Source organism: Epinephelus lanceolatus, chromosome 17 (assembly GCF_041903045.1).
Source record: "Epinephelus lanceolatus isolate andai-2023 chromosome 17, ASM4190304v1, whole genome shotgun sequence".
Classification (NCBI taxonomy): Eukaryota; Metazoa; Chordata; class Actinopteri; order Perciformes; family Serranidae; genus Epinephelus; species Epinephelus lanceolatus.
Window position 1 is genome coordinate 26,617,127 of NC_135750.1, and position 13,874 is coordinate 26,631,000.

The following is a 13,874-nucleotide window of genomic DNA, read 5'->3' on the forward strand; positions in this document are numbered from 1 at the left end:
AAAAAAAATGATGGATTTTAATCTTTCCTTGACTTATGTTCCATAACAAAGTCAATGACTGTAGGTGTGCATGTTTGTTTGTAACAATAGAAGGACAAAGCAGCTCCTTATTTGTAGACGCCTTCTAAAAATATGGACTTTGTCCCCGTTTCTATGTATGTCAAACACAGCTCAATGACAGTCAACAATCAGTGTCAGTATCATTTACAAGAAGTAGTAAAACACAATGCACCTGGCCCCAATGCCAGTCCCTGCAAGTGGTGGGCCCACATTTATTTGGGCTGAGCCCACCCGAGCCCCATGGTCCAAGGCCCAGCCATCACGCTTGCTGGCGAGCTCCCCGCTCCCAGATCCAGCTCCATAGGGGGGCCCTGGTGTCCCCATACCTGGCTAAGTACTCTGTCTCCCAATGTGCCATTTCATTGTGATTTTCTTGAACCGCTCCCTAGTCTGGCCCCTCCCCTGAGACCACTTTGCCCGGCTTCAGACAAGAAGTTGAAAATGGATGGATAGATGGAGTAAAACAAAAAAAAACTCAAAGCAACGACTCCCATCACACCAACATTTAATCTTTTAGGCCTTTAATTACAGCGACAAGAATTAATACAAAACAACAGAAAAGTTTACACAGTAAATTCAAACAATCAAACAAAAATGGCTCTTAGTTCTGTTAGTGAATCATAAATTCACTACCACTAACAAACAGATTATGGAGGGTTGTCAGGGGTATCCTCACATTAGAACAATAGTTTCAAAGCAAAATGGCTTGAGAATAGAATGGAAAAACATCTGAGGTCCTAAACAGTGAGATGGAATAAAACTTAATAAATACACAGTATAAAACTCAGTTCTACTCTCAAAATGTTTGTGTAATATAAAGAGAAAAAACCCAAGCACGCACCCTCTCCACTTTTAAATGTGGCCAAATAAAAATCGACAAACAACCAAAGAAGATCCAAGAATCCATTTAAAAAAAAAAAAAATAAAAAAAAATAAAAAAATAAATCACTCCAGCCTTTTCTTGATACATAATAAAGAACCTGTTGGGATGGATGGCTGTCATACATACACAGATAGATGAGAAAACAGTATCACAAAGAAATGACAAGACCTTTGTCATCTGAGAACAGAGTACAGGTTAAAGTCAAAACCAGCAACAAAAAAAGGGCCCAACACACACATTGGCTTTTCCCCATTAACAGGTGGCCTGCAGCCACCTAGTGGCTATAAGTGGTAATGGATGTCAACCTTTAGAAGTATGGGAACATCTCTCCTGCTGCCACAGCTCCACTAACTGTTGCTTCAGATCACAGATCAAAAGAATGGTCTCCATTACAAACTAAGGGCAGCTAACTGCATGGAAGTGCCAGCTCAGCTCTACGGTCACACTCCTGTGTCAGCGTGCTGCTGTTGGGTAGTGATGATAGAGGGACTGTTTACAGAAGGGGGAAGCAGACAACTGATAGTCCTGATCACACAGGTACAGTAAAGTTCAGGTGGGAGGGTCCAGAGAGGGAGCGTCCTCAGTCACTGTCAAACTTAATAGAGTTGACTGTAGTGGAGATGGCGCCGCCGCGGTAGCTTCCTCTCTTCTTCTTCGTCTTTTCGTGGCGGAATGATTTGCCTTTTGTGAACTTGAGCACGTTGTTGGCTTTCTGGCCCCAGTCCCCATCAGCTCCATACTGGAATATCAAAGACCAAAGAACATGTTTGAGGGTAAGTTATTGGCTCACCTCAGCAAATCTTAGTATGTAGTTCTGTTTGAAGAATGCTCGCAGTGGTTACTGAACTCACCTTTGCCTCAAAAGAATTGTCTGCAAGACGGGGATCCACCTCTACTTCTTCCTCTCTTATTCTACGGAACGGTACATTGGAGGTCTGAAAGACATAAGTCACATCTATAAAATAACAGCTCTTTTTCCTTCAGAAATTCAGGCTTGAGACTAAGTTCCAGTCTCCAGCAGGTTTTACCTTCTTATTGGCTTTAGGAAACGTCTGTGGTGTGGTTGTTGCGTTCTTGTTTTTTGGTGTATTGACTTCTGTCTCTTCTTCTTCCTCTTCACTCTCTGATGATGACTCTTCATCTCTTTTTCTCTTTCCATTTGTACCTGCATGAACCACAGGGGAAAAAAACAGTTATTTGTGCTAATATTGTGCTCTGACATCTCTCCACTTTGTGCATGTATAGGTCCTGTTTGTGCATGTGTGTGTCTTTCGGACCTGTGTGTAATTGACAAGCAAGAGTGAAAACATTGAATTTCCCCTCAGGGGGATTAATAAAGTAAATAAACTTAAACTTAACTTAATATTAGTCAACAATATACAGTTGGATGCAAACGTATGGGTGTTTCACTTCACTGTGAATAGCTAAACAAGTAAAAGACCTGTCGGGGGACTGTGAGGGCCTCAGGGCCATGGCAAAAACCTTCAGCTTGTGCCTCTTGGCATAGTCCATTGTGGATTTCGAGGTGTGTTCAGGATCATTATTCTGTTGTAGAAGGCACCCTCTCTCCATTTTCAGCTTTTTTACAGATGGTGTGACATTTGTAATGTTCCCCGTGCCACTGGCTGCAACACAAGCCCAAAGCATGATCGATCCACCCCCGTGTTTAACAGTTGGACAGGTGTTCCTTTTACTCTTTTTTCTTCAAACGTACCCTTGCTCATTGCGTCCAAAAAGGTTCTATTTTAACTTCATGCCCAACGTTTGCATGGTGCTCCTTTACTGTTTTTTTTCCACTCTAAAATTGAACAAAACAAAACAAAATACACTTATCCTGCTTAAAAAGCATGTTTCATCTTTAACTTCATGCCTTTTGGAGATCAGTTCATCTTCCACTTACTTAACTATAGAAGAAATTTTGACCATGGGTGCCCAAACTTCTGTATGCCACTGTAAGTGTTTCATGACCTTAACATGCATATAATTATGCTGCATTTAAAAGACTAATAAAAGTTGGGTTAAAACCCTAATGGCTAGGTTTCAGTGTGCTGTTTACCCATTAATACATTTATTTCTTTGTTAAGTGGCCACAACATGTTCAGTTTTTGTTCAAGACTTACCATTTGTTACAGGGGTGGTGGGTGCTGTGGCTGCTTTGCGTGGTGCTTCCTCCTCATCTGATGAGCTCTCTTCAGAGCTGCTGCTGGCATCTTTGGGTTTAGCTGCTGGGGTCGTCTTGGGTGTTGGGGCAGGTGTAGCAGGTTTACTTTTACTGGCCTCCTCTTCCTCTTCAGAGCTGCTGTCACTGGATGAGGACTCTGCTGGTTTTGCTGCAGCCTTGGGTGCTGCAGCCTTGGGTGTTGCAGCCTTGCCATTGGTGACTGCAGGCTTTGCAGGGGTAGACTTTGCTTCTGCCTCTGAATCCGAGCTGTCTGAAGACTCAGAGCTGCTCTCCTCAGCCTTCTTTTTTGGAGCTGCAGCTGCCTTTGTGGCTGTGGGTGTGCCAGCAGGGGCTGCTGCTGCTGCTTGTTTCTTGACTGCAGGTTTTGCTGCCTCACTCTCAGAGTCTGAGCTGTCTGAGTCAGAGCTGCTATCTGCTGCTGCTGCTGCCCCAGCCTTTGCAGCAGGCTTTGTAACTGGGACAGCTGGTTTAGCCGCTGCTGCTGCCTTGGCTTTCACTGGTTCTTCCTCATCCTCAGATGAGGAGTCAGAGTCTGAGCTGCTCTCTGCTGCAGCAGCAGCAGCAGGTTTTGCTGCAGGAGTAGCAGGCTTTGAGCCTGGTGTAGTTGACTTAGCTGCTGCAGGTTTAGACTTGACTGCTGGTTCTTCATCTTCAGAAGATGAGTCAGAGTCTGAGCTGCTCTCTGCTGCTTTAGCAGGCTTTGCTGCAGGAGTAGCAGGCTTTTTGGCTGCAGGTTTAGCCTTGACTGCTGGTTCTTCATCTTCAGAAGAGGAGTCAGAGTCTGAGCTGCTCTCTGCTGCTTTAGCAGCAGGCTTTGCAACAGGGGCAGCTGGCTTTGCAGCTGGTGTAGCTGGTTTAGCTGCTGTTGGCTTAGCCTTGGCTGGCTCTTCCTCATCCTCAGAAGAGTCAGAGTCTGAGCTGCTCTCCTCTGCAGCAGGCTTTGCTGCAGGAGTTGCAGGCTTTGAGGCTGGCGTAGCTGGTTTAGCCGCTGCAGGTTTAGTTTTGACTGCTGGTTCTTCATCTTCAGAAGAAGAGTCGGAGTCTGAGCTGCTCTCTGCTGCTTTAGCAGGCTTTGCAACAGGTGTAGCAGCCTTTGCAGCTGGCTTAGCTGCTGTTGGCTTAGCCTTAGCTGGTTCTTCCTCATCCTCAGAGGAGTCAGAGTCTGAGCTGCTCTCCGCTGCTGCAGAAGGCTTTGCTACAGGGGTAGCAGGCTTTGAAGCAGGGGTAGCTGGTTTAGAGGCTGGCTTGGCTGCCGGCTTGGCTTTCGCCGGTTCTTCCTCGTCTTCAGATGAGTCTTCCTCAGAGCTGCTCTCTGCTGCCTTGGCTGGGGGTTTAGAAGCAGCAGCAGGCTTCGGTGGAGGTGCAGTTTTAGCGGCAGGCTTTGCTGGAGCCTCATCTTCAGAGCTGCTCTCTGAATTTGGGAAGAAAAGCAAATAAGATTTTGAACATTTTGCTGACAGACACATGAATGTACGCTCAGTTGCCGGTTTATTGGGTAACACTGAGACAAATCCTACCACAATGTTCAGTCAAACACTTTAAACGGAAACCTAACATATCCTTCATGAAGGTAAATTTATAGTAGGTCTATTGTATTTGACTGCATTCATTTTAGTTAGGTGAACCTAATGGATGATTGAATGTATGTAACAAAGCAGGGGTGAGAACAGAAATAATTTCATAACAGACAGTTCTCTTGATTGGATTTAAATGATGAATATTACTGTAGCTTTGATCGCTCCACAAACTGCCAGAACAGGCAACAATATTTACTTGAATAGAAGCCAATTCAAGGTTTTACAAAAAAACAACAGTATATCACTTTTATATCAACAATGAGCTCACATGCTCAAAATCAGATGTCTCTTACCTGAGCTTGAGGACTCGTCTTTTTTAGCAGGAGTAGCCTTGGCAGGTGCAGCCTTGGCGGGTGCAGGTTTAGCTGTGGGCTTCTTTGCTGTCTCCTCCTCCTCTGAACTGGAATCCTCCTCTGATGAGTCTTCTTTAGCAGGCGTGGCTTTGGCTGCAACAGCTTTAGCTGGAGCAGCCTTAGCGGGAGTCACCTTGGCGGCAGGTTTCTTTGCCTCCTCTTCGTCCTCTGAACTTGATGAGTCTGAGTCTTCCTCTTTAGCAGGTGCAGCCTTGGCTGGGGCAGCTTTAGCTGGGGTGGCTTTGGCTGCAGACTTCTTTGCCTCCTCTTCATCTGAGCTTGAATCTGGAAAGACAAAGGCATGAAGAAATTTTTGTCATGTTTGGCATTCGGATCCCACTGAGTAGAAAATTACTAGGGATGGGTCACGAGTTGGGGCGATTATTCAAAAAATTGTCGAATAGTTGCCACGATTTTCGAATAGTGTTTTTGCTTGTGCTGCCCATCCCTAAAAATTACAGACTTGTCTGATCATTACCTGAGCTCTCAGAACTGGACTCCTGCTTCTTTGTAGCTGCGGGTGCAGCTGGAGCTTTCTGGACTGAGGCAGGAGGTGGGACTGCACTGTATGCTCCTACCAAGAAAAAGGAAACTCATCAGCATCATTACATTCAACAAAGGGCCTCTGTACAATATTTCAACCACTTAGGATCAGGTTATCAGCTTTTTACATTGTCTTCAGATAGGACACAACTGGTGGCCTGTCAGCACCATGGATGGCAATGGGCAAGGAGAAGAATGAGCAGTTTTGGGATGAGGTACTATAGTGTGGCAAGTTTCAATGTTTCAAGGTTATTTAAATGGACAAAGAAAAGAAAAATAAGAAATAAACAAGCCTATACCAATTTCTGGCTGGGGAGTATATGACAGGACAGACTAACTATATCCTGAACTAAATCTTATGTTAATTTCACTATTTTTCTGTGTAGCACTGTTTGACTGGGGTACACCAGTACAGCACCATGTTAGGCAGCCAAGATAAGTGTCACCAAGTTTCTGACCTAATATTTCCCCTTCTGTTCCTGAGATAGGACATTGAATGATAGCCAGAAGACCTTTTCATGCAGAACATTATGTTCTGATGTCACAGTGAAGTTGACCTTTGACCTTTTGGATATAAAATATCATCACTTTAATATTTTATCAATTTGTGTGAAGTGTCAGGAACATATTTTGTGAGGTCACACTAACCTTAACCTTTGACCACCAAAATCCAATTGGTTCATTGTTGACTCTGAGTGAATATCTTGCAAAAGCTGAAGCAATTCCCTCAAGCTGTTCTTGAGATTTTGTGTTCCCGAGAATTACATAGATGCAAGGTCACAGCAACCTTGACCTTTGACAACCAATATCTAATCAGTTTATCTTCAATCTAAAGGAGTATTTATTCCAAATTTGAAAAAAATCCCTCAAGTCATTCTTGAGATATCATGTTTATTAGAATGAGACAGACAAGGTCACAGTGGCCTTGACCTTTGACCACCAAAAACTAATCACTTCATCGTTGAGTCCAAGTGAACATTTGTGCCAAATTTGAAGAAATTCCCTTGAGGCATTCTTGAGATATTGTGGTTACAAGGATTGGACTGACAGACAGACTGAAGGACAGACAACCCACAAACATAATGCCTTCGACCATGGCCATCACCAGCGCAGAGGGCTAAAAATGAAAAGCTATGCTCTGATTGGTGAATGTCACAGAACTCATTGCAAGTATAATTAAACCTTCCATGGTTGTCACTGGTATTCTTAGCACAACATTCCTTTTTCAACTATTCATTATTTTGTTGTTATTATGTTGTGTCTGAAAGCCATTGGGCATACAGGGATAAAGTACGAAAAGACATAAAAACAGACCTGCTTTGGGTTTTTTGCTGGGAGGAGCCTCATCTTCAGATGAAGAGTCTTCACTGCTTGATTCAGCAGCAGCTGCAGCCTTCTTTGCTGGGGCAGGTTTTGCTGGAGCAGGTTTGGCTGGAGCCTATCACAGCACGTAAAGTACATTGTATATCCATTTACCAAGTAAACTCACTATGGCTCTACATTTTTCTCATCTTTGGACAAAAAAGATCAAAAACATGTCATTTTTAGATGAGGCCAGATGATTTTTCATACCTTTGCAGGTTCTTCATCTTCAGAATCTGAGGAACTATCTTCACTGCTGCTCTCCTGCTTTTTCTGAGTTGTGCCTTTAGCAGCGGCAGCTGGTTTGGGTGTTGTGACTGCACCAGCCTTGGGTTCTATTATTCAGATAAGACACATTTTCATTATCAGCTCAGATTTAGTTAACAATTAAAGACAGTTGCATTACACAACATTAATGACTTCTGGCTCTAAACTCACTTGGTGCAGAGGCTTTGGCGGGCTGCTCATCCTCAGAGTCAGATTCCTCACTGCTGGAGCTGCTGTCTTTCTTCCTTCCTGCAGCAGGAGCAGCAGGCGGCTTCACGGCAGCCTACACGCAGAGACCACATTTTAATAATAACATAAACCCACATACATAGCTTTGCACAAATGACACGATCTGGGATGAATAATGTTTCCTCCTACCTTTGCAGGAGCTTTTGCATGTGCCTTCTCCTCCTCAGAGTCACTGGAGTCTTCACTGCTGCTGGATGCGGCTTTAGCAGCTGCTGCTGCTTTAGCAGGCGCAACCTTGGCTGCTAAAACAAACATTACAGAGAAATGTAATCTGATAATGCTGTGGGAGTTTTCAGAGTGGCACATTACTGACAGAATTCAATCACATCAAATATATTAATATTACCTGCAGGGGCTGCCTTTGCAGGTTTTGCAACAGCTTCTTCATCCTCGCTGCTTGAGTCTTCACTGGAGCTCTCTGCACTGGGTTTTGCTTTCTTGGCTGATGGACCATTTGAAGTTTCACCCTCGTTAGGAGGTGCTTTTCGTTTCCTGGCTTCAGGAGACCTAGAAGACCCACACCGATGTTAGAATTAGAAGAATTTACCCCAATAGAATTCACCTTTTATTTGTAAAATAAACAGCTTAGATTTTACTTTTGACCAGTTCCTCCTCAGGCTGGACCGAAGAGACAGAGCATACTGATGACAACTAGAGACAAATACATAAGCTGCTGCTGCTGCTGCTGCTGCTAAGAGAGCAAACAAACCCTAGGATACTAGGACAGCAGCAGCGGCGGCAGCGGGGATGCTACGGGTAAATGAATTTATCCTTACAGGGAATGCACACTGATCAGCATTACTATAAATGTTAAAGTGATAACCAAAGCGCAACAGTTGTCCATCAGCCAGATGTTAAATTGTCTGTTAAAGTAAAGTATTTTCTGTTGAACAACTGTAAGATGGATTTACAGAGTAAATCAATTCAAGGGTTTGCAGATCAAGTAAGTGTCACCTGATTATGTCACTAATTAAAACACTAATCTACTGCTAAGGAAAACTGTGCCCATGATTGCATATATTGGCTTTACAGCACATACAAAGCAGTGTTCAGTCTACTTAAGGTGGATTTTTACTTTGATGGCTTTTGAGGAACAGACATCTACATTTGATAGTGGAGAAAAACCCTGGCCATATTCTGAAAGTTTGCTGATATTAGTATAACTGCACAAGCTTTAGCATTACAAGAAAAACAATAAAGAACTCACTTCACCCAGAAGTTGTAGATGTTGACGAGGCTCTCTTCATTTTCATCTTGTGGGGTCTGCAGAGAAACACGTGAAGCACTAACTTAGCCACTACAAGCTGTTTTAATGTTGCTACAATTCAACAATCATTCATTCATCATCCCCTGATCAATATTTTTACACATCCGATCCTACACTAAATTTGACAACTCTCTCATTCTAAAACTATTATATTTTACATATTGCTTACAACATTATTTACGTATATTTTCCATATTCTTATTGAACTTATTGTATTCTAGATTTATGTTCTTGGCTTTATCAGCACTTTGCCCTTATTATTTCTTCTTAATGTGTTTATTTTATGCACCTAACACTAAGGCAAATTCCTTGTAAGTGAGAACATACTTGGCAAACAAACCTTATTCTGCTTCAGTTCCATACAATACAAAAAACACTGTATGATTCCCATTTACAATCTAATAGATGTGAATATAAATTATTTTAAAGTAACAACGTGGCAGCTGAAACACTTGCACATGTGCCCCCACACGTGCTAACTTCACCGGCGGCTGCACGGTCCCTCTACGTTACATAGCTATAGGTTTATTCCTCGTGCGGTTTGTCTTAGCAACTTCATGTCAGAGCTGAGGACAGACAGCACGAGCCGCTGACTATCAACAACACAAGGTGAGCCGCTTACCACTTTAGTCTGTTTCAGAAACTGCTGCGCCGCCTTGGTGAACTTGTTCTCCACCAGAAACGAATATACGCATTTGTAAAGATCGCTCGGCTTCGACTTTTCCGCCGCCATCTTCACCACGCTCCTTCTGGAAGGGAAGGAAGTGGACGGAACGGTCACTTGTGGGCATGCGCACTCGCGTATAACGGTGACGTCAACTTACGCTTAAAACGATGTATTTTAGCAGTAATAGGGTAATTTACCCCGCAGTTAATCGCTAAACAGTCTTGAACAGCGCCTATTTTTTTTTTTTTTTTAAAAAAAAAAATAATGGTAAGCATACATAACGGTTGGAGCTCTGAATTTGACAAAAAAGTGTCCGGTAGCACCAGGAAGTAAAGAGTGAGATTAGCTAACTAACTTTCCTCTCGGGATTTTATCGGTTTACAAAAACCGATAAAATAAAAAGCATAACTGTAGCATTACTTTATTAAAAGTACCACATTTTTTCATTTTCGAAATAGCCACTATGATCATACACGTAGACGCCGGATCGACTGCCTGAGCGCGTACTGCGCCGCCGCCATATTGGGTGGGTCTTCTCACATAAACTTACAGTCGAGCTTCAATACCCACAGAGAAAGGATGCCGGTATTTTGTGCAGCCTACGGTTGTAATAACCGGCGCAACAATGACACCAGATCGCGGGGAATTACCTTTCACAAGTAAGACTGAACACTAATTTGGTTGTGTTTGGCCATTTATAACATTATGTTACTGTAACTAACGTTATTTGGCCACTAGCGAAATGCTAACATAGCCAGCAGCTAGATTAGACTAGACAAGGCCAGCGATAGGGACAGCTATCAAAGCCGAGAATTTATAAATCATGTGAACCATAATCGAGATTTTCATCTAATTTTATTTTATGCTTTTCTCCACGCCGATTTTATGACAGCCTTATCTTCACGACAGCGACTGTCATGAATGTGGTTGTAGTTATTAGCTGGCTAGCTGCCAGCTAATAACTAGCTGTTTTTCGTTTGGGGGTTCCCGGTCTAGACCGATTCACGTCTCCATAAACGTTCAAATCAAACATGTAATGTACTCACCTCATAGGCACAGATGTTAGGAAGTTATACGGGGGTTGCCGTGTGTTTGTATATCCGTTATTTTTCACTAAACATGCATTTTATCTCGGGATGTCTTTAAATTTTCTTCACCCCTTCTTCGTCCTGCAATGAATGAGTGCATCGGCTTTCTACTGCGCCACTTTAGCGGTTGGGAGGTGTATTGCACATTGTTAGTCAGTGAGCAATACACCTGGCACCTGGTTTATATTTGAAATTGTTTTTCCTCATATGTTAATTTATACAAGAGAATGTTAAAACTTGGGTTGTTCAGTACTATTCAGGAGACAGGGACTGTCTTAACCCATTAGTACCTACAAATACAGATATAATAACAACATAACAGTATGGTTCTCCTTCAAAAAGTTTCCAAACAATTTCTTGGCATAATCTTTTTTTTCTGTCCTTAACCTTAATTTGAAGGGGGGAGTACTCTCTCCCTTTTTATATACATTATAGTGTAGACACTTTTACATCTCTCGCTGGTTTTCTCACATTTTGCAGATTTCCCAAAGATGAAAAGTTGAGGAGTCAGTGGGAAGTTGTGTTGAGAAGGAAGGGGTTTACTGCCACAGAGTCATCCAAGCTCTGCAGTAAGCACTTCAAGCCGAATGAATTTGACAGGACGGGTCAGATTGTCCGGCTTAGAGATGGTGCTATACCATCTGTGTTCAACTTCCCGTCTCATCTCCAAAGAGTAGGTGTATTATTACACTATTTGCTTACATAGATGTCTGATTTCATATGTAAGAATAAGTAGTTAATATCACTGTTTCAGGTATCCTAGTGCACAAAACAAGTGCCCCTCTTTGGTGAGGCCCTGTCATTGGCACATCAGTCGTCAATGAACTTATCATCTGGGGGGGATTATGTACTACTACTATAAAAAAAAAAATTCTTGAATGACCTGTATGTGTAAATTCAAGTAGAGTCGAAGCAAAACTGAAATCTAATCTCTCTGTCTTAATTTAACAAAAAAGATGTATTAACAATCACACTTTGCTGAACATGTTTTTTTTTCTATTTGTTCTTTCTACATGTTTAGGAATCAGTGATGTATTGTGTATTACAATACACACTGGGATACTAAAACCTGTTCAAATTGTTTTTAATTAAGTTGTTTTTAAATATTGTGTTTCTTCCATTTTAGCCAGTAGCAACCAGGACCACAAAAGCTTCGAGGAAAGCTGAAAAGAGCCCACAAGTGGACCTTCCTCAGCATTTCCTTGAAAGTGAACCTCAGCCCAATGTTGTAAGTATTTGTATTTGATATGTCCAGTCCCATACAGCTGTGAGCATCATGGCCCTGGTCATATTAAAACCTCTCCCTTGCTTTTTGCTACTCTTTTCAGACACATTCACATATACACATGTGCACACTTTGAAATGTGCCACTGTTAACTACAGTATGCATCCCACGCACGCACGCACTTACTCATATCCACGGTACTTGCAGTGGTATTTACAGGTATGACATCCTTCTTTCTACTAGGACCACACCTATGCATTGCCTGATTCCCCCACTCATCTAAAGGCCAGACTCACTGAAGCTTTGGCTAAAGTGGAGAGTCTGGAGCGAGAGAAGCAGAATGCCAAGAAAAGAGAATGGAGGGCAAAGAAAACAATCGAGAGTCTTCTGGAGGATCTGAAGAAAAAGAACCTCATAACTGATGAGCTGAAGGAAGAGGCTTGATTTCTACTCAGGTAAAATTAGATGATAATACAACTTTATGTATATGTTATGTTAACAGTCTTTGTTAGAATTCATATAGGTATTATTTCAAGGGGACTTACTAATTAGTTTGTACGAACTGAATTTCAGATCTTCAGATAGATCTCCTTTCCAAGCGGGGGCAAGAATACACAAAGGACCAGTGAGACTTTGCCCTCACACTCCACCTCCATGGTCCAAAAATGTACACCTACCTGAGGGAGTCTCTGCACCTTCCCCTCCCACATCCACATACATTGCAAAGGTGTTGTTCATGTTGTTTGATTACACATATATTTAAACATACTGGTTCAAGTACTTAAACCACTTCAGCCCCACATAATATGTTGTATGACAAACAGCAAACTGATGTACAAACTGCGAGCTTGTAGATCTGCTATTTTCACTATTTTTGAATGTCTTGGAAAAAGAGAATAATTTTAGAAAGAAAAATGAAAGAAAGAAAAAGTGCCCAACATAGGGATGCCAGGGTTAAAGTGCTTAAATAGCTATTTGTTTTCTTTTTGCAAAGGTGGATGAAATCGGTGGATGCCAAGCTTGGACTCAACATGATGATGTTGGACATGTTGCAGAAAAGGCATGAAGAAGATCCAACTAAATATGGTTGTGTGGCACTCATGTTGGATGCCATGGCCATCAAAAAACATGTGCAGTACAACCCCCATATGCAAAAAATGTCTGGATTTGTGAATATGGGGGATGGCACTTGATGAGACTGATGTAGCCTCTGAAGTGCTTGTTTTTATGGTGTATGTTTTATGCTATACTATGTTTTGTATTATGTATATTGTGTTTATACAGTATATATGTTTATACAGGGTTGAGGTGAATAAAAGAACTGTGTTGTGACCTAAATAACATACTTTTGCTATCTCCAGAAAGTATTACAGCATGAAATCCCGCATTTTTAATTTACGAAAGCATCCTGTATCATAACTACATGTGTGCCGTTTGTAACAAACCAAACCGCTTGAAAATCAGTTGAAAATTCAGTGAGTTATTCTATTTTACTCATTCTACTTGTGCATACAGCTCCTTCCTCAATAGAAGTTTGTTTTGTTTTTTTTTTTAATTGTGCGACACACAAGACCTTACATACAGACATACGCCCATAGATACTTACAAACCTACATGGGGTGCAGAGATACACACAAAGCAAGAGTAAAAAAACAACAAAAACAGCCAGAGGCCTTTACAGATCACTTCCACAAAATTTCTCCATAATAGAGTATGTTTTTGCGGCTTTCTTATTTCTAATGTCCTTGATTGTGGCAGCATAATGGTGCAGTTCTTGTCGAAAGGGTACAATGTTTGGTTTAGATTTGACCCATTTGTTTTTATGGATGTGAAATTTCCCCAAACTCAAGATCAACTGACAGAAAAACACAAATCTTTGTCTTGGTCATCAAAAGAAATAAAAATGTGTTTTTCCTGGAAACTGATCGTTCTTCCTGTTTTCTCTTGCACAAAATGTTGAACATCTTTCCAAAAAGTTCTACTGTAAGTACATTGATAAAATAAGTGAGAGATGGTTTCATCTTCAAGTCCACAGAAATCACACATATTCAATGTCCAGTTTAAATCTTTCTGGTGTTTTCTTTGCAGGGTAGATTTGATGTAAAATTTTAAACAAAACTTCTTTCACCTTGTTATTAAGACAGAATTTGT

The 13,874-nt window shown here is 41.7% G+C and overlaps 2 protein-coding genes across 3 annotated transcripts; one reads left to right on the forward strand and one right to left on the reverse strand.

Moving 5' to 3' along the window:
* Positions 1-564: 564 nt before the first annotated feature.
* On the reverse strand, positions 565-9,513 carry nolc1 (nucleolar and coiled-body phosphoprotein 1). Of its 2 annotated transcripts, none has more exons than XM_033613605.2 (13): positions 9,366-9,513; positions 8,684-8,739; positions 7,823-7,983; positions 7,606-7,715; positions 7,399-7,510; positions 7,171-7,295; positions 6,913-7,036; positions 5,534-5,629; positions 4,996-5,340; positions 3,064-4,536; positions 1,972-2,108; positions 1,795-1,878; positions 565-1,682 (listed from the first exon to the last, which is right to left on the reverse strand). In XM_033613605.2, exons 1-13 carry the CDS (start codon positions 9,474-9,476, stop codon positions 1,524-1,526), a joined length of 3,093 nt encoding a protein of 1,030 aa, XP_033469496.2. In that variant the 5' UTR covers positions 9,477-9,513; the 3' UTR covers positions 565-1,523. The 2 variants fall into 2 exon arrangements, with proteins under 2 accessions (XP_033469496.2, XP_033469495.2); XM_033613604.2 differs by having other exon boundaries at positions 7,606-7,718.
* A 408-nt stretch (positions 9,514-9,921) lies between these two features.
* LOC117248481 (THAP domain-containing protein 6-like) lies at positions 9,922-13,644 on the forward strand. The gene is made up of 5 exons (XM_033613607.2): positions 9,922-10,069; positions 10,979-11,171; positions 11,625-11,726; positions 11,967-12,178; positions 12,718-13,644. The coding sequence occupies exons 1-4, from the start codon at positions 9,990-9,992 to the stop codon at positions 12,165-12,167; spliced, it is 576 nt and encodes a 191-aa protein (XP_033469498.1). The 5' UTR covers positions 9,922-9,989; the 3' UTR covers positions 12,168-12,178; positions 12,718-13,644.
* Positions 13,645-13,874: the final 230 nt, after the last annotated feature.